Here is a 26,411-nt window from a genome sequence, read left to right as displayed (position 1 = left end):
TTAAACATAGAAAGCAAATTCTACACTGCACCAATTTTTATGATTTTTTTTAAATTGCATGTTATTTTCGTCTGCTTATATCGTGTCAAGTTTATATGAAGGAGTGTTAAAAGTTTGAATGATGTAATCATCTTTGAAGATGTGTATATGAAATTCTTTGGATGGAATGATTTTCTTTTGGTAATAAATTCACAACTATCACTCTAATGATTCTAGGTACCATTTACATCCTTTTCTTTTTCTTTGCCTATCCCCCAGTTTATGAAAATATAAAAACTCTCACATGCCATTATTTGACCTGGTTTAAATGTGACTGGGGTTCTGATTTATTGTTGAAATGTATACCCTGATGTACATGATATCCTTAAATTCTGTAATCTGGGGACCAAAGTTATGGAAGGAGCATTCCAAGTTAACTTTGTGCTTGCTTGCCATAAAAGAAGTGGTGCATTTTTTGGATTCTGAATTGGCATATCGTAGTAGTTTAAAGGTGTAGATGATGCTATAGGTGAAGCCATTGGAAAGGCGGGGGAATGATGGAGTCATGTTTCTCCTCCATTCACACATGGTGTTTTGCTGGAGGGGGATGCTTGCAGTGTGGTGTCCATATGCATCTGCTCTTGGCTTCCTAGGTAGAAGAGTTCATTTGTTTGCAAAGTGCTTACTAAGGAACCTTGGTGAATTGTGGTGGATCTTGTAGGTAGTACTTTGCATTGGTAATGGAGGGAGTGAATGTTGAAAGTGTCTTTCAATCTGCTCTTGCAGCCAAAATATTTATTTAACTGGTCCAAACTAGCTTCTCTGGTAATCCCCAGGATATTGATCGTGGGGAATTCAGTAACGATCATGCCATTGACTATCATGGGACAATAATTGGATTCTCTTTTGTTAGATAGGATCATTGCCTGCACCAGGTACTTGCCATTTGTCAGCCCAAGCCTGAATTTTGTCCAGATCTTGCTGAATTTAGACATAGACTGTTTCAGTATCAAAAGATTTGCAAATGGTGCTGAGCATTCTGCAATTGTCAACGAATATACCCACTTTCCCCCATCTGACCTTATGATGGAGGGAAGATCTTTGATGAAGAAACTGAAGATGGTTGGGCCTAGGATACTACACCAAGGAACTTCTATAGGGACATCCTGGGGCTAAGATGATCGACCTTCAACTACAACCATCTTTGTTTGTGTGAAGTAACTGTTAACAGTTTCAGATCTGTAAATTTCTGTTTTATGGTTTCCTATTGTTCAAATAGTATTCTAATCATTATCTACATCTCCTTGCTTTAAGTCAATATGTCAGAGCTGAAACAGTGTTAAAAACTTGAAAAACCTGCCAATTATAGTGAAACAAGAATAACCTTAGCATAATGGATATCATCTCTTTTTACCATTTGTATCCCAGTTTTTTTCATCACAGAATCCAAAATCAGGTTTGACGATGGTTTATAGTTCACACTTACTGCCTGTTCTATTAAAACTGCTGCAAGGTGAAAAGTGGAAATTCCCTTTTGGCCCATTTGATATCCATCTAAACTGTCAACTTCACCATATCACCTCAGCATTGCACTGTCTGACTTTGTAAGTAGACCAGGACATGGGATAAAAAGCTAGCCTCAGGTTGATGATATGCCATGACGGACTCTGAAGTTTAAATTCAATAAATATCTGAACTTTAAAATAAACTTCTTTAATTGTAACCATGTAACCATGGTTGATAGTTGTAAAAACCCATCTGGTTTATCAATTTCTTTTAGGGAACAAAATTTGCCATATTTGCCTGATCTGGCCAATTTGTCACTCCAAACTAGGCAAAGTACTTGACTCTGGGTAAATTGGCGTAAATAAATGTTGGTTCAGCCAGCAATATCTATGTCATATGGGAGAAACAAAATCCCTTTAAGGAAGGAAATCTTCCATCTGGCCTGTATGCAATCCAGACCTACAGCAATGAGGTTGACTCTTGATTTCACTTAGGATGTGTAATAAATGCTGACCTAGCTCACAATACCCACATTCCATATTAAATAAATTAATTTTGAAAAATGGGTAGATTTTGTCTTGCAATGAAAAGTTGTTTAGTTTTCCTCTTGGATTGAATAGTTTGTGAATCCACCTAAACTTGTGTATTTCTTCTGTTAAGTTTCTGCACTACCTTTGGTAATTCCCTTTCTGGTTAGGGTAATACAATGCTGATTCCTGGATTTAAGCAGACTTTTTTTGAGTAAAGTGGAACTGGTTTACTTCTGTCTTGAAGTGGAAATGGAGCAAAGCATCTCTGTGCAGTCAAAATGCCTAGCATTCAACACTGAGTACAGTAACAACAAAACTTTCTTGATGGTTGCCATGGTTATTTGAACCTGAATAAGCTTGGAGTTTAGCACACAACCACGAGGACTGTTTGACTGTCGTCCTTTTATTGAATAAAATTGCTCCTTTTTATTCCAGAGAATGTGCTAAGTCTTTTAATATGTAAGTATTTTTGGTAAATACTTAAAATATCTTTACATTGATATAATATATTGAATATCGAAGTGTTTATCTTTGAAATCTAGATCAGAGAATTTCTGGTAGCTGTGTTCTGTTAATGTGGTCACTAAATTGTCCTGAATGACATTGATCTCAATTTTGCCACAACTCTCCTATTCGGCGAAAATTAGTAGGCACTTATCTCATTTGCATCTTAAATTCAATGTCTGATATTTCTATAGTTGTTTTACAGCAGCATCATTATAATTTTAAAGGACTTGTGTTCCCATTTCTTTAAGTTGATACGTCACTTTATACAGCAATTTTCTGATTGCTGCCTTCAAGAACCAAGAAATTCTATGTCACACTTTGCAGCAGTAGGAAACTTAGTATTACTGAAAGAGAATCTTCAGATTGGCTGCATGTGACAGCTTAGTAAAAGTAAAAATTAAAACATAATTGAAGGGGGAAAGAAGTAAAACATGACACAGTAAAATTCAAATGCATTAATTGAAATGAATTAAAGCGTATTGATTTTTATGTAACTTTATTCGATTAAAAAAATGTGATATCTATCAGTATGACTTTACCATATTCAACATAATTAGAATATCTTGAAGTAGGCATCCTTAAATTTTGCATTCAGCACAGATGCTTGAAACAGTTTTTTGAATTCTAGGTACATTACTGTGTTGTAGATATAAATGTTTCCTATTATAGAACATAGAATGTTACAGCGCAGTACAGGCCCTTTGGCCCTCGACGTTGCACCAGCCTGAAAAATTAATCTGATGCCCATCTAACTTACACCGTTCCATTATTATCCATATGTATGTCCAATGCCCATTTAAATGTTGGTTAGTTTACTACTGTTGCAAGCAGGCTTTTCCATGCCCCTACTACTCTCTGAGTAAAGAAACTACCCCTGGTATCTGTCCTAAATCTATCACTCCTCAATTTAAAGCTATGTCACCTTGTGTTAGTCTTCACCATCTGAGGAAAAAGGCTCACACTGTCCTTCCTATCTATCATGTCTCAATTAAGTCACTTCTCAACCTCCTTCTTTCCAACGAAAACAGCCTCAGTTCCCTCAGTCTTTCCTTGTAAGACCTTCCTTCCATACCAGGCAACATCCTATTAAATCTCCTCTGAACCCTTTCCAAAGCTTCCACATCCTTCCTATAATGTGGTGATCAGAATTGTACATAATACTCCAGGTGCGGCGTTCCCAGTGTTTTGTACAGCTGAAGCATGACCTTGTGGCTTCAAACTCAATCGCCCTCCCAATAAACGCAATCACACCATATGCCTTCTTAACAACCCTATCGACCTGGGTGGCAACTTTCAGGGATTTATGCACCTGGACGCAGAGTTCTCTCTGTTCATCTGCACTGCCAAAATTTTACCGTGAACCCAGTACTTTGCATTCCTGTTACTTCTTCTGAAGTGAACTACCGCACACTTTTCCACATTAAACTCCATTTGCCACTTCTCAGCCCAGCTCTGCACCTTATCTATGTCCCTCTGTAACCTACAACATCCTTCGGCACTATCCATAGCTCTGCCCACCGTAGTGTCATCTGCAAATTTAAGAACCCATCCTTCTACGCCTGCATCCAGATCATTTATAAAAATGACAAACAGCCATGGCTCCAAAATAGATCCTTGCAGCACAGCACTGGTAACTGATCTCCAGGATGAACATTTCCCAACCAACAGCCCCTCTCTCCTTTCAGCTAGCCAATTTCTGATTCAAACCGTTAAATCGCCTTCAATCCTGAAACTCCGTATTATTTGGCTAAACTTTATTAAAGAAACATACAGAAGTTTGTTTCTGTGCCTTTTTTTAAAATTAAGCAGCTAGTATTGAAAATGCAAATTACTTTGTTTGTCCAAGGTAAATATGGTTTGGTTCCAATTATTTGTTTTGAGGAAAGGAATAAATCATAAGAGTCCATAAAACTTCAACAATTTTAAATCGTGCGATATGAAATTAGTTTAAGAAGTTATCACTGGAGAAAATTGCTCAACAATTATCAACTTTTCTCCTCACCCATTCCCTTACCCACATAGCTGTTTATGATTTTCACTAGTTTCTGGATTTCATCTTTTGATTCCAAAATTGTTACTTCGCAGTGTGTTTGAGTTAGGGAAATTGAATTGAAACAAAATTTGGAAATATTCCAGAGATCATGTCATTGACTTGAAACTTTTAAACTGTTTTAATTCTCTTCTCTGATATTTCAGATTTTTGGCATAGCTTGCTTTTGTTTTGAGGAATGTTAACGTTTGTTGCTGAAGGATGCAATATTCTATAAGTAAAATTAGCATGCACATGTTTTTCAAATTTGGAACTTTAGAAAATATTTCGTAGAAGTCTTTTTATACCTTAGTGACTAATAAAGAAATAAAAATAATTGATATTCCTTTTTCTTTCTTAGGCTGCAGATTTAAGTAAACCTATAGACAAGCGGATTTACAAAGGAACACAGCCCACCTGCCATGATTTCAACCATTTGACAGCTACTGCAGAAAGTGTCTCCCTACTTGTGGGCTTCTCTGCAGGACAGGTTCAACTTATAGACCCTGTAAAGAAAGAGACTAGCAAACTTTTTAATGAAGAAGTAAGTGTCATAGAATGAGGAATGAACTTTGTCATTGCGCAGTTTAAGTTAGTCTGCCTACTTTTTATTATCCATGTTTACTTTTGGCAAACGTAAATCAATTGTTCTCCTACATTCAAAAACATTTGTGTCCACAAAAATAAATGTAGTCCACAAAAGTAGAACTTCAAAATCAAAATTCAGTTAAAAAAGAACTCTGACATGAGTCAGGCCAAGTGGAGAAAGTCAGAGTTGGGGAGCATTTGGGAATGTTCACCATATATAAGGTTCAATATTATTTGGAAAAGGATAAAAATCAGTCAATGATTAACATCCCAGACTGGAAAAGAGCAGATCTTAGGGGTCTAATTATTGAACTGGAACCAATTGATTGGAAACACATTTGGCAGATAAAACCGTGGATGAAACATGGGAGAATTTCAAAAAAGGAGATTAGTTTGATTCCCTCCAGTATGGAAACAGGCCCTTCAACCCAACAAGTCCACTTCGATCCTCCAAAGAGTAATTCACCCAGACCCATTCCCCTACCCTATACTTACCCCTGACTAATACACCTAGCACTATGGGCAATTTAGCATGGCCAATTCACCTGACCTGCACATCTTCAGATTATGGGAGGAAACCAGAGCACTCAGAGAAAACCTATGCAAACAAGGGGAGAATGTGCAAACCCCACACAGACATTTGCCTGAGGCAGGAATCGAACCTGGGTCCCTGGTGCTATGAGGCAGCAGTACTAACCACTGAGCGACCATGCCGCCCCACATGCAAGCTAGGTATATACCCATGAGAAATAATTACAGGATATCAAAAGCTATAGTATCCTGGATGGCTAAGGATATTGATAAGAAAATAAATAAGAAAAAGGAGGTATATGATGCTTACTGAAATAATAATAGCAATAAAAATCAAGAAGAATATCTCTAGGAGAGAGGCTCAGGCTAGAATTGCAGATGGGTGTTGAAGGCAATTATCTTTAAATTTGCAAATGATACTAAGCTTGGGAGAATAGTGAATTATGTTGATGGTGTTGAGTGACTTCAGAGGGACATTGACAAGCTGGTTAAATGGGCAGACACTTACCAGATGAATTTCAATGCAGAGAAATGTGAGTTAATGCATTTTGGTAGAACGAACCTAGAGAGGCACTTCAGGCTCAATGGTACATCTTCGAAAGGAGTACAGGAGCAGAGGGACTTTGGGATTAACGTGTATGAGTTTCTGAAGGTGGCTAGGCAAGTTGAAAGAGTTGATAAGAAAGCTTTTGGAGCCTTTATAGAGGCATGGATTATAAAATGATATTACACAACTACAAATCGTTGGTCAATTCATATTTCGAGTTTTGTGTTCAGTTCTGGGTACCTTTATTTAAGGAAGTATGTTAAAGCCCTGGAGGAGTTCAAATGAGCTTTACTAGAATAATATCAGGAATAAGGGAGTTTAGATACAAGGAACAATTAGAGAGATCTTTTGGAGAGCAGAGAAGATTAAGTGGGTGATCCTATTGAGTTTTTCAAATTAGGAACAATTTTGGCAGGTTAAAGAAGGAAAACAGAATACTGTTTTCATTGGTTGATATGTCAATAACCAGGGATCACAATTTCAAGATTGTCAGCAAGAGAGCTGTAAGATGAGGAGAAATGTCTTTATTCAGAACTGCTGGAATTTGGAACACGCTGCCTGAGAGAGTGATGAAAGTGGATTCCACAGGAGATTTCAAAAGAGAGCTGGACAGATATTTAAAAGTGATGAAGTTAGGGGATTATGGAGATAGGGTTTGAGAGTGGGACTAGTTGGATAGCTCTTTCAGGAGCTGGTTCAGACATAATGGTTCAAATAGTCTCCTTTTGTAAAAACAATTTAAAAAAAAACAAAAATAAAAATGAAAAATGACTATCTCATTCCATGTTGTATAAAGATACCTGCAAGAATGATTTTTTTTAACAATATTCTTTGTGTATAATTTAACACTCCCTCTGTGAGGCAATGTTCAAAAGATAAAGGATAACAGCAAAAACTTAATGTACTCTAATTTCAAAAGGCATATCCATCTAGGAAATGTAATGATTGGTGTTAATTACCACGGCATAAAAGATTGAGTGTAATTATGTTACTGAAATTATGCAATAATACAAAACTGTTGAGTCTTGTTATATTAGTTGAGAGTGTTTAATGGTCGATGAAGCAGATTGGTGATACTAGTCAAAATTAATTTGGATAAATAAAACTACTTAAAAACGAAAGATTCAATAAGATTCCATAAACAGTATGTTTCCAGTATTCTTGAGGTCAATGTCATTCTCTATCGCATACACTGTCTTCATTCTCTTGCTGATTTGTAAGTAATGTCTCACTGTCACAAATATTTAAAAACTAAAATTCATTCTGATCTATGGAAATTCTCAAGTCCTAGAAGATGGCTGGATCTGCACCTGAAAACTATAACCTGCTTAAATAGGCAATTTTATTTTGGGTTGGTGCAGACACACTACGCTGAATGGCCTCTTTCTAAGTCACAACGTTTGTATGGTTCTATTTCTTTTAAAAATATATTGGTGTTTAGTTGATGATTTGTGAGCATTTCTTAAATTTACCTTTTCCTGCGTAGCAATTACTTACATAATCACAATAGGTCTGATTTTGGTGTATTAATGATGTACCCATCTGAAGATAAGCATATCTTTTCTGAAGTTTGATTCCCAGAATCGGAAAGAAGAATCAAAAATGTTTTAAGCAAGTACAGAAGCAAAGGGAGGGTTTTGGTTGGAGGAAGAACAAAAGAATTGTCTGTGATAAGGTGGAAGGCAAGGAATATTAAATGACAAAAGGCATATTTTGAGATGGTGAGAATGAGGAGAGCACTGTTTTGAGGATAAAGCATTGAAGAAAGAGTAGCTTATGTTCAGAAATATTATACACTGGATATAGCAAGCACAGTCACAGCCAAAAAGGGAAGGTTAACCATGGAAAAGAGTAATCCTGGACAACAGAAGTAATATAGGAAATGAAGGCAAGGAATGGATTATTAATAAATTGGTAGTGCAGTCAAGTGAGATGAATTGTAAAAAAAAAAAAAAGATTTGGAGATAATTTTAGGTTTATTGACTAACAGTGAAATTTGGCCAGAGGGAATATTGGAGGTTTCTTTTTACAAACCTTTCAGCAGCAAATAGATGAGAGGAAATTGCGATGCTGTTGAATTATTCAAAAGATAACTCAAAATCAAATGGTTAAGGAATAGCAAATGTTAAACAAGTTATCCACATCCTGCACCTCCGCCCTCAGACCCAACCCCTCCAACCGCAACAAGGACAGAACGCCCCTGGTGCTCACCTTCCACCCTACCAACCTTCGCATAAACCAAATCATCCGCCGACATTTCCGCCACCTCCAAACAGACCCCATCACCAGGGATATATTTCCCTTCCCACTCCTCTCCGCCTTCCGCAAAGACCGTTCCCTCCGTGACTACCTGGTCAGGTCCACGCCCCCCTACGACCCACCCTCCCATCCTGGCACTTTCCCCTGCCACCGCAGGAACTGTAAAACCTGCGCCCACACCTCCTCCCTCACCTCCAAGCAAGGCCCTAAAGGAGCCTTCCACATTCATCAAAGTTTTACCTGCAAATCCACGAATATAATTTATTGTATCCGTTGCTCCCGATGCGATCTCCTCTACATTGGGGAGACTGGGCGCCTCCTAGCAGAGCGCTTTAGGGAACATCTCCGAGATACCCGCACCAATCAACCAAACTGCCCCGTGGCCCAACATTTCAACTCCCCCTCCCACTCTGCCGAGGACATGGAGGTGCTGGGCCTCCTCCCGCCGCTCCCTCACCACCAGACGCATGGAAGAAGAACGCCTCATCTTCCGCCTCGGAACACTTCAACCCCAGGGCATCAATGTGGACTTCAACAGCTTCCTCATTTCCCCTTCCCCCACCTCATCTAGCTTCTAACCTCCAGCAACACTGTCCCCTTGACTTGTCCGACCTGCCCAGCTCCTTTTCCACCTATCCACTCCACCCTCTCCTCCCTGACCTATCACCTTCATCTCCTCCCCCACTGACCTATTGTACTCTATGCTACTCTATCCCCACCCCCACCCTCCTCTAGCTTATCTCTCCACGCTTCAGGCTCTCTGCCTTTATTCCTGATAAAGGGCTTTTGCCCGAAACGTCGATTTTGCCTGTCCTCGGATGCTGCCTGAATTGCTGTGCTCTTCCAGCACCACTGATCCAGTAATTTGCTGTCTGTCCCAATAAAATCATGCAGATATCTCTGCATCACGCATACACATCCTTCCACCACTTCTTCTGACCTCATCAACAAGTCTCATGTTTTTGCATGTTTTTACTACTACTTGTAGTAGCGGCTTCCACATAAACACCACTGTCTGAGTAAAGTGGTTTCACTAGATTTCCCCATTAGATTTATAAGAAATTATTTTAATGACCCAATTTCTATTCTGATCTCCAAGTGTAAACGTCTCTCTGTCTACCTGATCAAAACTACGATAACCTTAAAGACGTCTGTCACATTACCCCTCCCTGCCCCGGTCATATGTTTACTTCAAAAAGGAGCTGCAGTGTGTCAGTATCCTTATAGGAGAGATCAGAACAATGCTGCAGTTGTAAACTTGGATTTCCCGTTCCAGTTAACGAGATCATTAAATGAATCATCAAAGCACTTCGGTTTGCTTCTAGAGGGAAATAACGGAGAGTTTTGTTCAATTTATATAAAACGTTTGAAGAATCAGAGTCAGATGTGCCAATGTTATGGTATCAAGGTTCTGCAAAAGTTAAACATAGCATGTCAGCTTAAAATATAGGATTGCAGGGTGGTCACAGCACACAAGGATGTCATTCGGCTGTTACGTTCATGCCCATTCCTCTGCAAAGCGACCCTGTTCCCATTCTCGGCCTTTTTCCTGTAGCACAGGAGAATGTATGCATTAGTGCTGATTGATGCGTGACAGCAAATCTTTGTTTAAATTTAAAACCAGACAGATTGTTTCTGGGTCAGAGCATTGCCCTGAGAAATGAACTAATAAATGGCTGTCACACATTTTTGTTAAATTGAAATAGGTGTAATATGTATACCACCACTTTCTGCCTGCAAAGAACAAGTCCCTGGGCATCAACACATGTAAGTTCCAGAACTTGCACTACCCTCTGCAGGTAAAACTGTCAACGCTAAACTTGGTGCCTGTATAGTTCGTTTCATATTCTGGATTATCCAGTAAATTGTTCAGTTGTAGAATCACACCTAATGTTAGACAGCATTGCAAATTTTACAATTGCTGTTCTAGTTTGGTACAATCAATATAGCACTTTCTGTGAACAGCTGAAAGTTTAATACAGTCTGATACATTCCGCCAGTATGTGGAACCTATAGCCTACATACTTGGCATCACACTAGTACTGATGCATATCCAGCATTACTCATTTGTGAGAAGGACAGAACATCTCGTTGACTTAAAAACAGCATCCTATCACTGTTGCTCAAATGTTTGAATTACCTTACCCACTCAGCGTAACTGAAGGTAGACTGAGCAATTTTCACGATCAAGTTTTAAACCTTTCCTAAATTTGCATAATATTAAGTGAAATAGCACCAAATCAGGGAAACCAAAGGATGGCTTTGATGCATGTTATTTCAGCATCAGGTTTGCACATTGAACAGTCCGCTTTGGCCTCAAATATGTGGTTGCTAATGAGGCCAATATTGTAGGACATAGATCTGTGGGAATCCGAATGTATATATTGACTAGTGAAGGTAAGTTTATAGTTCAACTAGGACATTTTGATTTCCATTTGAAATGTGAATTTGAACATAAGGTGAAGCGTGTTAAGACATTTACGGAAATTCTTACATTCAGCTGCAGATTCATATGAAGCAAATTTCATGTTGATGATACGCTTGCTGTATTTGAATCTGCAGCTGCACGAAAAAATTTCCTTTCATCAATGGCAAATTCAGGTTTGAAATGGAACGGTCAAATGAGCTCGCCTTATTTAATCTCCTCGTTGAAAAATTGGTCAGGGGTTCTCTACTCTAGTGTACTGTAGATCTACTGATCTACACACTTTGGGATTCTTTCAGTTCTGTGCCCTATAAGATTAGCTGCATTGGGCACAGAGGCACTGGAGAATGATCACAAGGAAGCGTAGCATGCCTCAATGAAATGTGAGGGGTGAGGGATGCTGGGAAAAGTTTTGCAGCTATACAGTAAGATTTATTTATTTTCATTTGAATTGTAAACTGTAGGAATTTGCAGCTTGATGTCTATATGCCAGCCCATTAAACAAGCTGTGAGCACTTATGGATGTTTGAGTCATCGAGCATGACCATCTGCAATCAGAACTCATTCCAACTTGCATCATTGATTATCTATAAATACCTGGTGCGGGTTCAAAAGTTCATTCCTCCTACCGTAATGTATCACTTCACATTTCCTGGTATTAAACTTAATCTGCCACATATGGGCTCATTCTGCCAACCTGTCTGTTTCTTTAAAGTCTGTCACTATCCTCCTCACAGTTCATAATGCTTCCAAATTTTATGTCATCCGTGCATTTTAAAGTTGTGCCCAGCGCTCCAAAGTCTAGATTATTTAAGTGCAGCGAGGAAAAGTATGGTCTGAGTATCAATCCCTGGGTAAGTTTGCTGGTACTTTCCTACAAACCACAAAAAACTGACATTTCTTTGTTTTCTGTCTTTTTGCTAACTTGTTGTTAATGCAACCATGATCCCTTTTCTTCCTTATTATTGGGCTCAATTTTACTGACAAGTCCATTATTTAATACCTTATCAAACATGTTCACAGAGGCAAGTATGCCACATCAATCGCACTATTCTCATCAACCCTCATTGTTAGTTCATCAAAAAGGTCAAACAGGATTGAACCCTAGTTCTATATTTGCACCTTTTATGGAATTATCAACCTCTACCATCATGTTTAGCGATTTTGCATCTATACCCCCAGAGATGGTGTTCCTACATCTCATTTACAAATTTAGACTGGAATTGTCTGGGCTAATGAAAGCCAACGACTGGATGTATCCCAAAAGGCGCACATTGGGTCTGATACCATGACTACACATTAATTGTTTGTTAGCTCGAATTGTCTGAATAAATCCCTAACTCCAAGTAAGAGGCTTCCACTTCAACCTTTTTTATTTGGCAACGTTTAAAACCTACTTTAACTCTTGGTAAATATAAAACTATACCCACACCTGCCCTTCCCAGTTACACACACTGACTGCCCCATAGATACCCATGACAATCACTTCTCTTCCCCCGCCCTCTTCAGAAAGCTGCAACACAAAAGCGACTTGGGGTATAGGGGTGACACGGTGGCACAATAGTTTTGATTCCGGCCTTGGGTGACAGTTTGGAGTTTCCATGTTCTCTCTGTGTCTGTGTGGGTTTCCTCCAAGTGCATCAGTTTCCTCCCACAGTCCAAAAATGCGCAGGTTAGGTGAATTGGCCATGCTAAATTTCCCCGTAGTGTCCAGTGATATGCAGGCGAGGTATAGTGCCTTTTTAACTGCAGCGTTACAGTGATAAGTTGAGAGGGGGACATAGTGGGTCTGGGTGGGATGCTCTTCAGAGAGTCTTGCAGACTAGATTGGCTGAATGGCCTCTATCTGCACTGTAGGGATTCTCTGATTCTACTTGTGCACGAAACAGAAGCTAGCACACAGGTACAGCAGATAACCCGGAAGCCTAATGGAATGTTTACCCTTATTTCAAGTGGTTTGGAGTATAAGAGTAGGGAAGTCTTACTGCAACTGTATAAGATGCTGGCAAGATCACATCTGGAGTGCTGTGAGCAGCTTTGATCCCCTTATTTAAGAAAAGATATTTAATTGGAGGCAGTTCTGAAAAGGTTCACTGGAATGATCCATGACATGAAGGATTGTTTTTTGAACAATGGCTAAACAGGGTGGGACTCTTCACTGGAATATCGATGAATAAAGGTGATCTCACTGAAACATAGAAAATTTTTGAGGAGCTTGGCAGGCTGAGAAGGTGTTTCCTCTCATGGAAGAATCTAAGACCAAAGGGGAATAAACGCTGGCCTAGCCAGCATTGCCCTTGTCCCACAAATGAATGCATTTAAGAAACAATCTCAATAAACGTTGGTTAGGCCACTGTTGGAATATTACGTGCAATTCTGGTCGTCTTCCTATTGGAAAGATGTTGCGAAACTTGAAAGGGTTCAGAAAATATTTACAAGGATGTTGCCAGGGTTGGAGGATTTGAGCTAAAGGGAGAGGCTGAACAGGCTGGGGCTGTTTTCCCTGAAGCGTAGGAGGCTGAGGGATGACCTTATAGAGGTTTAAAAAATTATGAGGAGTATGGATAGGGTAAATAGGCAAAATCGTTTTCCTGGGTGGGGGAAGTCCAAAACTAGAGTGCATAGGTTTAGGGTGAGAGGGGAAAGATATAGAAGAGACCTACGGGGCAAATGTTTCACGCAGAGGGTGGTACGTGTATGGAATGAGCTGCCAGAGGAAGTGGCGGAGGCTGGTACAATTGCAACATCGAAAAGGCATTTGGATGGGTATATGAATAGGAAGGGTTTGGAGGGATGTGGGCTGGATGCTGGCAGGTGGGACTAGATTGGGTTGAGATATCTGGTCGGCATGGACGTGTTGGACCGAAGGGTCTGTTTCCATGCTGTCCATCTCCATGACTCTAAAAGGATGACTGAGATGAGGAATTTCTTTTCTGAGGGTTGAGAATGCCTTACCACAGAAAACTAGTGGGTCCTTTAGAGTACGTGTGTATATTTAAGGCTGATAGATTATTGATCAACTGGGGAATTGAGGGTTATGAAGAAAATGGGGGATAGTGGATGCAAGGAATGTTGGGCAGCCTATTTCTAACGTATTATGGAAAGGCATTGGGTGTGCTGAAACTGTTCGAGGAATGGATAGGGTGAAACAGAATAACTGATCCAGTTTAGAAGCCTGTAGTTGGAGGAACGAGGAAGATGTGCTCAGTGGTGACATCCAATGCAGTCAAACCTGCTGAGTATTTCCAACACTTTCTGTTTTTGTTTCAGATTCCAACTCTGCTGTAATAGAATTTGGGAAATTAGAGAAAGTGAGAATTCTGGGCGAAAGGGACGAAGGTACTATTTTTATGCCTCCTGCACTTGTTGTGGTTGGCATGTATAGGCTTGTGACAAAGTATTTGCAAGCTTAACCAAATATTTTGCTTACTATACGTTAGCAAATAAAACAATCTGTAAACTATAAAGTATGTACAAATAAGTTAGACTAAAACATTGTTTGATTGTAGTGCAGGAGTGCAACGTGTGCACGTGAATTTGTCAGGGACATAATTCCAAGTGAACAGTTCAGCAGTATCTTCATATCAAATCATTCTGGCTGAGAGTCATTGAGCTGAGTGTAAACTGACATACAGCACACATAAGTGATGGGGAAATATTCAAACTATTTGCTTCAGACCTCAGTCAAACATAATTGAGAGATGTGGCTGATATAACTGATGATGTGCATTATAAGTAGATTTAGGAGAGATCGAGAATGATGATTGGCAGAAAATTACTTTCTGTTTTTGAGGAAAAGAATAATGGCTGTCTGAAGGATAACTGGAATGTGTTTTTCCTACTCCAGCAACTTGGTGTAGAAAAGTCTTCAAAGAGTGAGGAGGAGAAGCATAATATTATAGCTATAAGGGAACCAGAAGCATCCTTTGTAGGCAAGATCATATAACCTACTTGTTACTGATCATTTGCCAGAGGGAGGGATGGTTTAAGCTTGTTTGAAGGGAAATTTTGAAGACAAGGAGTGAATTCAGTCATTGGGTCAACAAACAGAATAGGCAAGAGACCATGATTGGCAAGTATCATGAAATAGGTCTCAAACGGTGTAATCTCAGGCTTTTAGCAGAACAATGTGCAAATTAACATCAGGTTAAAAAGATTAAGGAGGTAATAATCTGACTGAAGGAGTTGTTTGGAAAGGAGGGCTTCAATTTTATGGGACATTGGCTCCCATAATGGGGCTGGAAATAACTATGCTGTTGGGTGGTTTGCAACTAAATTGGGCTAGAACAGGGTCCTAGTGGAAATGATAAATACAGTGACCATGAGGACTTCAGACTAGGCAGAAGATGGGAAATACTCAGCTAGTTAACTTGACCTCTGTCATTGATAAGATGTTAGAGTCCGTTATTAAGGATGAGATTGTGGAGTGCTTGGTAGTGCGTGAAAAATAGGGCTGAGACAACATAGCTTCATCAAGGGTCATGCGTCACAAATCTGTTAGAATTCTTTGAGGAGGTAACAGGCAAGTTATACAAAGGAGAGCAGTGGACGTGATCTATTTAGATTTCCAGAAAGCATTTGACAAGGTGCCATTCAGGAAGCTACTAATAAGATAAGGACCCATGGTGTTAGGGCAACGTACTGGCATGCATCGAGGATTGACTGGGAGAAGACAGAGAAGGAGGATAAAGAAGTCTTTTCAGGATTGCAGCTGGTGACTAGTGAAGTTCTGCAGAGGTCAGTGTTGGGACCACAGCTGTTCATGATATATATCAATGGTCTTGATAAAGGAACTGAGGGCATTGTTTCTAAGTTTGCAATTGAAGAAAAATAGTTGAAGGTGCAGGGAGTGTTGAGGAGGTGGGCAGGCTGCAGAAGGTCTTGGGCAAAGAAATAGCAGATGGAGTACAATGAGGGAAAGTGTGGGATTATGTACTTTGCAAGAGATGTATGTACTTTCTAAGTGAAATCTGAAGCATAAAGAGATTTAGGAGTTCAGGATTCTGCTAAGGATAACGCAGGTTTATTTGGCAATTAGAAAGGCAAATACAGTACAATGTTAGAATGTGTTTTGAGAGAGAGAATACAAGAACGGGGATGTTGTGCTGAGGCACAATAATGCTCTGGTTGGACTGCATTTACAACTGCAGTTTTGGGCCCAAAATCTAAAGAAGGACTTGCTGTCCTTGGAGGGGGTCCAGATGAGATTTATAAGAATAATGAAAGGGCTGAACACAAGAGGGGTGTTGAGGTGTCTGGTCTGTACTCATTGGAGTTTAGAAGGATGAGGAGGAGAATCTGATTGAAATTTACAGAATACTGAGAGGCCTAGATAGAGTGGATGTGGAGATGATTGAGTCTGGGACCTAAGTTAGATGATGAGGAATTTCTTTATCTGTAGAACTCATTACCGGAGAAGGCTGTAGAAGCCAAGTCGTTGAATGTGTTTAAGACAGAGTTAGACAGTAGACCATACCAGGGATAGTGACCACAATTCTGTTAGATTTAGTATTATTACGTGAAAGGACAAAGATAAATCAGGAGTAAGTATTTTAAACTGGGGAATGGCAAATTTTACAAAACTAAGAAGTGACTTGGCTGAGACAGACTAGACAAGACTGCGAAAGGATAAATTAGTTGTAAACCCATGGGAGGTTCCAAAGTGTGATCATTAGCGTATAAAGCAGATATGTCCTGTCCAAAATAAGAATGGTACTGCCAAATCTAGACCCCCATAGTTGTCTATAAAAATACAAGGGAAAATTAAACAGAAATAGAAAGCTCATCATAGTCCCAAAAGACTCAACATTGCCAATAGCCTACAGGAATGTAGAAAGTACAGGAATCCAGTTAAAGAAGAAACAAAGAAATCAAAGAGAAGGTATGAAAAAATGTTAGCAAACAAGATAAAAGAAAGCTCAAAGATGTTTTACCAAACTTTAAAGAGCAAAAGGATAGTTAAGGAAACGGTGTGACCTATTAGAGATGAAGAAGGGAACTTGTGTGCAGATGGTGAGAATATGGGCAGATGTTTAAATGAATTTTTTTCTCCATATTCACAAAGGAAAGGATGATGTGGATATAGTAATCCAAGAGGAGCAACCTGAAATATTGGACAAAGTAATCATAACGAGAGAACAAGTGTTAGAGGAGTTGGAATCCTTGAAAGTGGATACATCACCCCAGGGCCAGTTGGATTGTTCCCTAGGATGTTGAAAGAAGTCAGGGAGGAAAAAGCTGATGCTCTAAGGATATTTTCCAATCTTCACTGAACACAGGTGAGATGCTGGAGGACTGGAGGAATGCAAATGTAGTTCTGTTGCTTAAAAAGGTACAAAGGAAGTGCAAAACAATTATAGGCCACGTCTGTGATGGGCAAATTATCAAAATTAGTCCTGAGAGATTGGATTAGCTTAGATGTTATCTTAGAAAGTCATGAACTAATGAGGGATAATCAGCAGGGTTTTATTAAGGGCAGATCATGCCGTACAAATTTGATTGAATTGTTTGGGGAAGTGAGAAGGAGGATCGATGAGGGATAGTACATTGGATCTTGTCTACATGGATTTTAATATGGTGTTTGACATGGTCCCACATGGCAGACTGGTCAAAAAATTCAAAATCCATGGAACACAGGATAATGTATCACATTGGATCCAAAGTTGGCTTATTAGCAGGAAATAAAGGGCAATGGTCGATGGCTGCCCTTGCGATTGGAAAACTGTTGGAATGGCTTTCATTAGCAGGTAAATTGAATTTAAGAGCCACAAGGTTATGCTACAGTTCTATAAAGTCCTTGTTAGACAATACTTGGAATATTGTGTTCAGTTCTGGTCGCCTCATTATAAGAAGGATGTGGAAGATTTAGAGAGGCTGCTGAGGAGATTTACCAGGATGCTGCCTGGACTGGAGGGCATGCCTTATGAAGAAAGGCTGAGGGAGCAAAGAAAGATGAGAAATGACTTGATAGAGGTGTACAAAATGATGAGTGGGACAGGTAGAGTGGATAGCCAGAGACTTTTTCCCAAGGTGGAAATGGCTATCACAAGGGGGCATAATTTTAAGATGATTGGAGGAAGGTTTAGGGGAGATGTCAGAGGTGGGTTCTTTACACAGAGTGGTGGGTGCATGGAATACATTGCCAGCAGCGATAGAAGGGTCAGATACATTAAGGACATTTAAGCAACTCTTGGATAGACACTTGGATGATAGTAAAATGTAGGGTATGTCGGTTAGTTTGATCTAAGAATAAGGTAAAAAGTCGGCATAACATCAAGGCCGAAGGGCCTGTACTGTGCTGTACTGTTCCATATTCTTTAAGTGGTGCTCTGCACGGCTTGGTATTAGGACCATGGCTCGGTCAAAGTGAGGACTGCAGATGCTGGAGATCAGAGTCGAAGACTCTGGTGCTGGAGAAGCGCAGCCAGTCAGGCAGCATCCCAGGAGCAGGAGAGTCGATGTTTTGGGCATAAGCCCGTCATCAGGAACTCCTGCTAGGGTCCCTGCTGTTTGTTTTGCACATGAATTAATTGGATTTGAACATGAGAGACACAATTGGGAAATTTGCAAATGGCACAAAAATTGATCATGCAGTGAGTAGTGTAGAGGATAGCTGTAAGCTCCAAAATAATAAAGGTGGATTGGTGAGCAGGTAGGAAAGTGGCAGGTGAAGTTCCACTCTAAGTGTGAGGTAATGCATTTAGGGAATTGGAACAGGAAAAGGGAAACCCAATAAGGGGAGGCAGTGACCTACTGGTATTATCACTGGACTGTTAATTGAGAGACCCAAGTTCTGGGGACCTGGATTTGAATCCCACCACTACAGATGGTGGAATTAGAATTCAATAAATATCAGGAATTAAGAGTCTCTCAGTGACTATGAATCCATTGTCTACTATCCAAAAAACCCATCTGCTTCGCTAATGTCCTTTTAGTGAAGGAAACTGCCATCCGTACCTGGTCTGGCGTACATGTGACTTCAGACCCACAGCAATGTGATTGTCTCTAAATTGCTCTCTGGCATTAGGGAAGGGCAATAAATGCTAGTCTTGCCAGTGATGCCCTCAGCCTGTGAATGAATAAAAAAAGGGAATGTGTTGAGAGAGATAGATGAAGTGAGAGATCTTGGCGTGCAAGATAGGTGTTTAGGTAGATAAAGTAGTACAGGAAGTATGTGGAATGCTCTCCTTCATCAGCAGAGGTATAGAATACAAAAGTAATTATATAATGACAAAACTGTAAAAGTCACTGGTGAGCCCACAACTGGAGTATTGTGTGCAGTTCTGGTCACCACCTTACAGGAAGAATGCAACTGCTTTGGAGAGAGAACAAAGAAGATTTACCAGAATGTTGCCAGGTCTGGAGAATTGTAACTATGAGTAGAGATTGGAGACGATGGGCATTGCACAAATCAGTAAGATCATAAGAATTAGGAACAGGAGTAGGGCACTTGGTCCCTTGAGCCTGCTCACCATTCAGTAGGATGATATATGATCTGACTTGCCTCACATCCATTTTCTTCTTTAGATTAGATTAGATTACTTACAGTGTGGAAACAGGCCCTTCGGCCCAACAAGTTCACACTGTCCCGCCGAAGCGCAACCCACCCATACCCCTACATGTACCCCTTACCTAACACTATGGGCAATTTAGCATGGCCAATTCACCTGACCTGCACATCTTTGGAGTGTGGGAGGAAACCGGAGCACCCGGAGGAAACCCACGCAGACACGGGGAGAATGTGCAAACTCCACACAGTCAGTCGCCTGAGGCGGGAATCGAACCCGGGTCTCAGGCGCTGTGAGGCAGCAGTGCTAACCACTGTGCCACCGTGCCGCCCCTTCTTCACCCTTGATTCTAAGAATCTGTCTTAGCCTTAAATATACCCAAGGACTCAGCCCCACAGCTCCCTGTGCAAGGAGTTCCAAAGACAACCCTTTGAGAGAAGAAATTTCTCCTCATCTCGATCTTAACTTGGCGCCCCTTTATTCTGAGACTGCGCCCTCCAGCCCTCGACTCTCCCATGAGAGGGACAACAAGGATAATCTGGGAAAGTACAGGCCAGTGAGTCTTGCATCTGTGGTAGGGAGACTATTGGAGAAGACTCTTAAGGACAGGATTTACTCTCACTTGAAAAAGTATGGACTTGTTAATGATAGCCATGATGTGGAGGAGCTGGTGTTGGGCTGGGGTTGACAAAGTTAAAAATCACACAACACCAGGATCTAGTCCAACAGGTTTATTTGGAAGTACAAGCTTTCAGACTGCTACCTGATGAAGAAGCAGTGCTCCAAAACCTTGTACTTCCAAACAAACCTGTTGGACGTTTAACTTTATTAATGGTAGGCACCATGGCTTTGTGGAGGAGGTCATGCCTCACAAACTTGATTGAGTTTTTTTTGAGGAAGTGACAAAGATTATTGATGAGAGTAAGATGGTAGATGTTGTCTGCATGGACTTTTAGCAAGGCATTTGACAAGGTCCCTCATGGTAGGCTGATACAACAGGTGAAGTCACATATGATCTGCAGTGAGCTCGTCGGATGGATGCTGAACTGACATGGAGTAGTAGGAGGGGGGTGTTTTTATGACTGGAGACCTGTGGTGGTGTTCCACAAGGATCAGTGCCGGGACTGCTGTTGTTTGTAAAATATATATTAATAATTTGGAGGAGAGTGTAGATGGTCTGATGAGTAAGTTTGAAGGCGATGCAGGATTGAAGGAGCTACAGATAATGAGGAGAATTGGCAGTGGATCCAGCAGAATATAGATAGAATGGAGACTTGGGTGGAAAAATGGCAGATGGAATTTAACCTGGACCACTTAATGGTAGGGTCCTGGGGAGTGTTGCTGAACAAAGAGACCGAGGAATGCAGTTCATGGTTCTTTGAAAGTGGAACAGCAGGTAGGCAGGGTAGTGAAGAAGGCGTTTGGTATGCTTGCCTTTATTGGTCAGTGCATTGAGTATAGAAGTTGACATGTCATGTTGCGGCCACATTGCTTCGGCCACTTCTGGAATACTGCTTTCAGTTCTGCTTTAGGAAAGATGTTGTGAAACTTGAAAGGGTTCAGAAAAGATTTACAAGGATGTTGCAAGGGTTGAAGGGTTTAAGCTATAAGGAGAGACTGAATAGGTTGGGGCTATTTCGCCTGGAGCACGGAAGCTGAGGTGTGACCTTGTGGAGGTTTATAAAAATCATGAGGGGCATGGATAGGATGAATAGTCGAGGTCTTTTCCCCGGGGTAGGGGAGTCCAAAACTAGACGGCATAAGTTTAGACTGATTCTAATCTAAAAAGTGAGTTAACAGAGTCTTACATGAATTCATGCAGTTTTTGAGCAAAGTTCAATGTGACTCTGCAAGTACAAATTCACCCCACAAACTTATATGCGTGTCTGTCTGTCTGGGGTTGGGGGTTGTGAGTGAGTGAGTGTGTGTATGTGTGAGTATAAAGTGTCTAAGTCTGTGAGGGGATGCAAGTGTGAGTGTGTGTGTCTGTGTATACGTGTGTCCATGTGTATGTGTGTGTGTGTGTAGGAATGTCTGTGTGTGTATAGTGCACTGGTGGTCACTTGTAATGTGGCATGAACCCAAGGTTCCAGTTGAGGCCCTTCTCCAATAGTCTTTGTACTTTGCTCAAAAACTGCATGAATTCATGTAAGATTCTGTTAACTCACTTTTTAGATTAGAATCAGTCTAAACATTATGGCACAGACAGAAAACACAGGGGGCTAACACCTTCAACGTATTCTCTAGCTAACATCAATTGTTACAGTTAACCTGAGAATGTAACTTTTTTTAAAATTGAGATTTACATCTGAAAATAGTGAAACTATCATGGTATTCGAATAGATGAAAGACTCAACAAACAATCAAGGTATTTTTCAAAGTATAATTTCAGTTACATCACATTGTAAATTTTTGCTATAAATTCTGTGTCTTACACTTGTGTCCTCCACAACGACCTGATGAAGGAGCGGTGCTCTGAAAGCTAGTGCTGCCAATTAAACCTGTTGGGCTATAACCTGACGTTGTGTGATTTTTAAATGAGTTTGGAAGGTTTTGTCTGAGGATCTTCGGTGAATTTCTGCAGTGCATCTTGTAGATAGTACATACTGCTGCTATTGAATGTCGATGGTGAAAGGAGTGCATACTTGTGGATGTAGTGCCAAACGAATGGGCTGCTATGTCCTAGAGGGTCTCGAACTTCTAGAGTGTTGTTGGTGCTGCACTCATCCAGGCATGCGGGGAGTATTCCATCACACTCCTGACTTGTGCTTGTAGGTGGGTAGACTTTGGGAGTTATGAGATGAGTTTTCTAATTTTCCTAGCCTCTGACCTACTCTTGTAGCCAGTTGTGTTTGTGCTGAGTCCAGTTGAGTTTCTGGTCAATAATAATCTCCAAGGTGTTGCATCATTTAAAAGACCAAATGCTGACAAATGGGACTAAATTTATTTAGGATATCTGGTTGGCATGGGCAATTTGGACTGAAGGGTCTGTTTCTATGCTGTACAACTCTGACTCTATGACTGTAAATATGAGGACGCATTTTGAAAGGTCTAATGCAGGAGGTGGGTATACAATAAATGGCAGAACCCTTGGATGCGTTGACACACTGAGGGATCTAGGCATTTAGGTCCATAGTTTTCTGAAAGTGACAGCATACGTGGATAAGGTGAAAGTGAGTACTGTGGATGCTGGAGATTAGAGTCAAAAGTGTGGTGCTGGAAACGCACAGGAATGCCTGATGAAGGGCTTTTGCCCGAAATGTTGATTTCCCTGTTCCTCAGCCTGACCTGCTGTGCTTTTCCAGCACCACACTCTTGAACATAAGTGGATAAGGTGATCAAGAAGGTGTATGGTACGCTAGTGTTCATTGGTCAGAGTGTAGAGTATAAAAATTAGCTGGTCATTTTGCAGCTGTATAGTTCTTTAGTTATGCCGCATTTGGAATATTGCATACAGTTCTAGTTGCTGCACTACCATAAAGAGGTGGAGGTTTTTGAGAGGATGCATAAAAGGTTACCAAGATGTTGCCTGATTTGGAGAATATCAGTTATGAAGAGAGATTGGACAATCTTGGTTTGTCTTCACGAGAACGTAGGAGATTGAGGGGCAACTTGAAAGAAGTTTACAAAATTGAGAGGCATGGATAGAATGAAGAGTTGGAGTCTTTTTCCTGGGGATAGAAATATCAATTACTCGAGGGCATAGATTTAAGATAAAGGGGGAAAGTTTAAAGGAGATTTGATAGTCAAAGTTTTTTGACACACAAGAAGCTAAATGCCTGGAATGCACTGCCAGAGGAGATGGTTGATGCAGATAGAATAGCAATGTTTAAGTGACATCTTCACAGATACGTGAATAGACAGGGAATAGGTACTGGTTGCATAGAGACAAAAGGCTTTTAGTTTAGAAGGGCTTGGTGGGCTGAAGTGCTTGTTCCTGCGCTTACTGTTCTTTGTTCACTGTTCTTTTGTTACTGCCTGTCTGTCTCTTTCCCTTGTCACCGTGCTTAGTTTCCCTTCTTCCTGCTGTTCGAGCTTAAACCTGCCTCAACCACACCAGTACATACTTACCCTAGGACATCTGTCCCGATCCTGTCCAGGTTAACCCATCCAGTTTGTACTGGTTCTACACTCACCCCCTGGATCAGTTTCAATATCCCAGGAGTCTGAATCCCTCTCTCTTGCACCATCTTTCCAGCCATGCATTCAACTGACGTATCCTGTTTTTTCTACTCTAAATTACTATGTGGCATAGTAAGTAACCTTGACATCACTGTCTTTGAGGTCCTACTTTTCAACTTATTTCCTACACTCTGCTTTTAGGACCTTATTCCTTTTTTGCCATCTATGTCATTGGTACCAATGTTTACCACACCACTGGCTGTTCACCCTCCCCCTCCAGAATGTCCTATAGCCTCTGAGATATCCTTGACCCTAGCATCAGAGAAGCAATATAATATTCTGGAGTCTTGTTTGTGGCCACAGAAATGTATGTTTATTCCCTTTATACTTGAATTGCCCATAATTATTGCATTTCACACTTTCTCCTCCTCTCTTCTGTGCAGCAGACCAAATCATGGTGCAACAAGTTTGACTGTTATTGCTTTCCCCTAAGAGATCATTACCCCATTACAGTATCCAAAGCAGTATATCTGTTTTTCAGAGGAATGTCCACAGGGGTGTTACTGCTGACCTCGTCCTCTTTATCTGGTCACCCATTCCCTGCCTGCTTGTGGAGTTTTAGCCTGCGACCTGGCCACCTCTCTGTACTTGCTATCAGTGACCCTCTCAGCTTTGTGAATAGACAATAGACAATAGGTGCAGGAGTAGGCCATTCAGCCCTTCAAGCCTGCACCGCCATTCAATATAATCATGGCTGATCATTCCTAATCAGTATCCTGTTCCTGCCTTATCTCCATAACCCTTGATTCCACTATCTTTGAGAGCTCTATCCAACTCCTTCTTAAATGAATCCAGAGAGTGGGCCTCCACTGCCCTCTGGGACAGAGCATTCCACACAGCCACCACTCTCTGGGTGAAGAAGTTTCTCCTGAGCTCTGTCCTAAATGGTCTACCCCGTATTTTTAAGCTGTGTCCTCTGGTTCGGCACTCACCCATCAGTGGAAATATGTTTCCTACTGCCAGAGTGTCCAATCCTTTCATAATCTTATATGTCTCAATCAGATCCCCTCTCAATCTTCGAAACTCAAGGGTATACAAGCCCAGTCGCTTCAGTCTTTCAGTGTAAGGTAATTCTGCCATTCCAGGAATTGACCTCGTGAATCTACGCTACACTCCCTCAATAGCCAGAATGTCTTTTCTCAAATTTGGAGACCAGAACTGCACACAGTACTCCAGGTGTGGTCTCACCAGGGCCCTGTACAGCTGCAGAAGCACCTCTTTGCTTCTATACTCAATTCCTCTTGTTATGAAGGCCAGCATGCTATTAGCCTTCTTCACTACCTATAATAGACTCCAGCATCTTTCCCACCACTGAGGTCAGACTAACTGGTCTATAATTTCCTGCTTTCTCTCGCCCACCTTTCTTAAAAAGTGGTATAACATTAGCCACCCTCCAATCCTCAGGAACCGACCCCGAATCTATTGAACTCTGGAAAATAATCACCAACGCATCCATGATTTCCCGAGCCACCTCCTTCAGTACCCTGGGATGCAGACCATCAGGCCCCAGACACTTATCAACCTTCAGACCTAACAGTCTCTCCAACACCAAATCCTGGCAAATATAAATTCCTTTAAGTTCAGGTCCTTCAGCCACTGTTACCTCAGGGAGATTGCTTGTGTCTTCCCAAGTGAACACAGATCTGAAGTACCCATTTAATTCCTCTGCCATTTCTTTGTTCCTAGTAATATATTCCCCTGTTCCTGTCTTCAAGGGCCCAATTTTAGTCCTAACCATTTTTTTGCCTTGCACATACCTAAAAAAGGCTTTTACTATCCTCCTTAATATTCTTGGCCAGTTTACCTTCGTACCTCATTTTTCCTCTGCGTATTTCCTTCTTAGTAATCCTCTGTTGCTCTTTAAAAGCTTCCCAGTCCTCAGTTTTCCTACTTATCTTAGCTATGTTATACTTTCTCTTTTAACTTTATATGTTTCTTTACTTCCCTCATCAGCCACGGCCGCCCATGCCTCCTCCTGGGATCTTTCTTCCTTTTAGGAATGAACTGATCCTGCAACTTCTGCATTATACACAGAAATATCTGCCATTGTTCCTCCACGGTCATCCCTGCTAAGGTATTGCACCATTGAACTTTGGCCAGCTCCTCCCTCATAGCTCCATAATTCCCTTTATTTAACAGAAGTACTGTCACTTCCGACTGTACCCTCTCCCTCTCAAATTGCAGATTGAAGCTTATTGTATTATGGTCACTACTTCCCAATTGCTCCTTCAGTTTGAGGTCTCTGACCAATTCTGGTTCGTTACACAATACCAGATCCAGAATTGCCTTCTCCCTGGTCGGCTCCAGCACCAGCTGCTCTAAGAATCCATCCCTGAGGCACTCCACAAAGTCTCTTTCTTGAGGCCCAATACCATCCTGATTCTCCCAGTCTACCTGCATGTTAAAATCCCCCATAACAACTGTAGTGACATCTTTGCGACAGGCCAATTTCAGCTCCTGATTTAACTTACATCCAACATTCAGACTACTGTTTGGGGGCCTGTAGATGACTCCCAAGAGGGTCCTTTTACTCTTAGTATTTCGAAGCTCTATCCACACTGACTCTACATCTCCTGACTCTAGGTCCCCCCGCGCAAGGGACTGAATATCGTCCCTTATCAACAAGGCCACCCCACCCCCTCTGCCCGTGTATCTTGAATATTCATTTCCCAGGCCCTGTCCACTTGAAGCCACGTCTCAGTTATCCCCACAATATCCCCACAATAGAAACATAGAGGCCTACAGAAGTATCTCCAACCGTTGCTCCGGCTCCCAAACCTGAGCTTCGAAGAGCTGCAGCTTGAGACACCTCGTGCACATG

General features: G+C 41.0%; 1 protein-coding gene across 3 annotated transcripts in view; it reads left to right on the top strand.

The window, feature by feature from the left end:
* The window catches only part of wdr20a (WD repeat domain 20a), a 75,799-nt gene that overhangs the window by 35,917 nt on the left and 13,471 nt on the right, over window positions 1–26,411 (top strand). For 2 of the 3 annotated variants that reach the window (XM_043697375.2, XM_043697376.2), the window contains exon 2: window positions 4,913–5,095. In XM_043697375.2, the coding sequence (XP_043553310.1) occupies window positions 4,913–5,095 (183 nt within the window). Of the gene's footprint in view, window positions 1–4,912; window positions 5,096–17,015; window positions 17,180–26,411 lie in introns of those variants that run through there. The other variant, XM_043697377.2, reaches the window with a different exon arrangement.

The sequence above is a fragment of the Chiloscyllium plagiosum genome, unplaced genomic scaffold (genome assembly GCF_037043375.1).
Source record: "Chiloscyllium plagiosum isolate Xiang-an unplaced genomic scaffold, Cpla_swu_hap1 HiC_scaffold_8, whole genome shotgun sequence".
NCBI lineage: Eukaryota > Metazoa > Chordata > Chondrichthyes > Orectolobiformes > Hemiscylliidae > Chiloscyllium > Chiloscyllium plagiosum.
The sequence above is the reverse complement of the archived record's forward strand: the minus strand, read 5'-3'. Positions and strand labels throughout refer to the sequence as shown.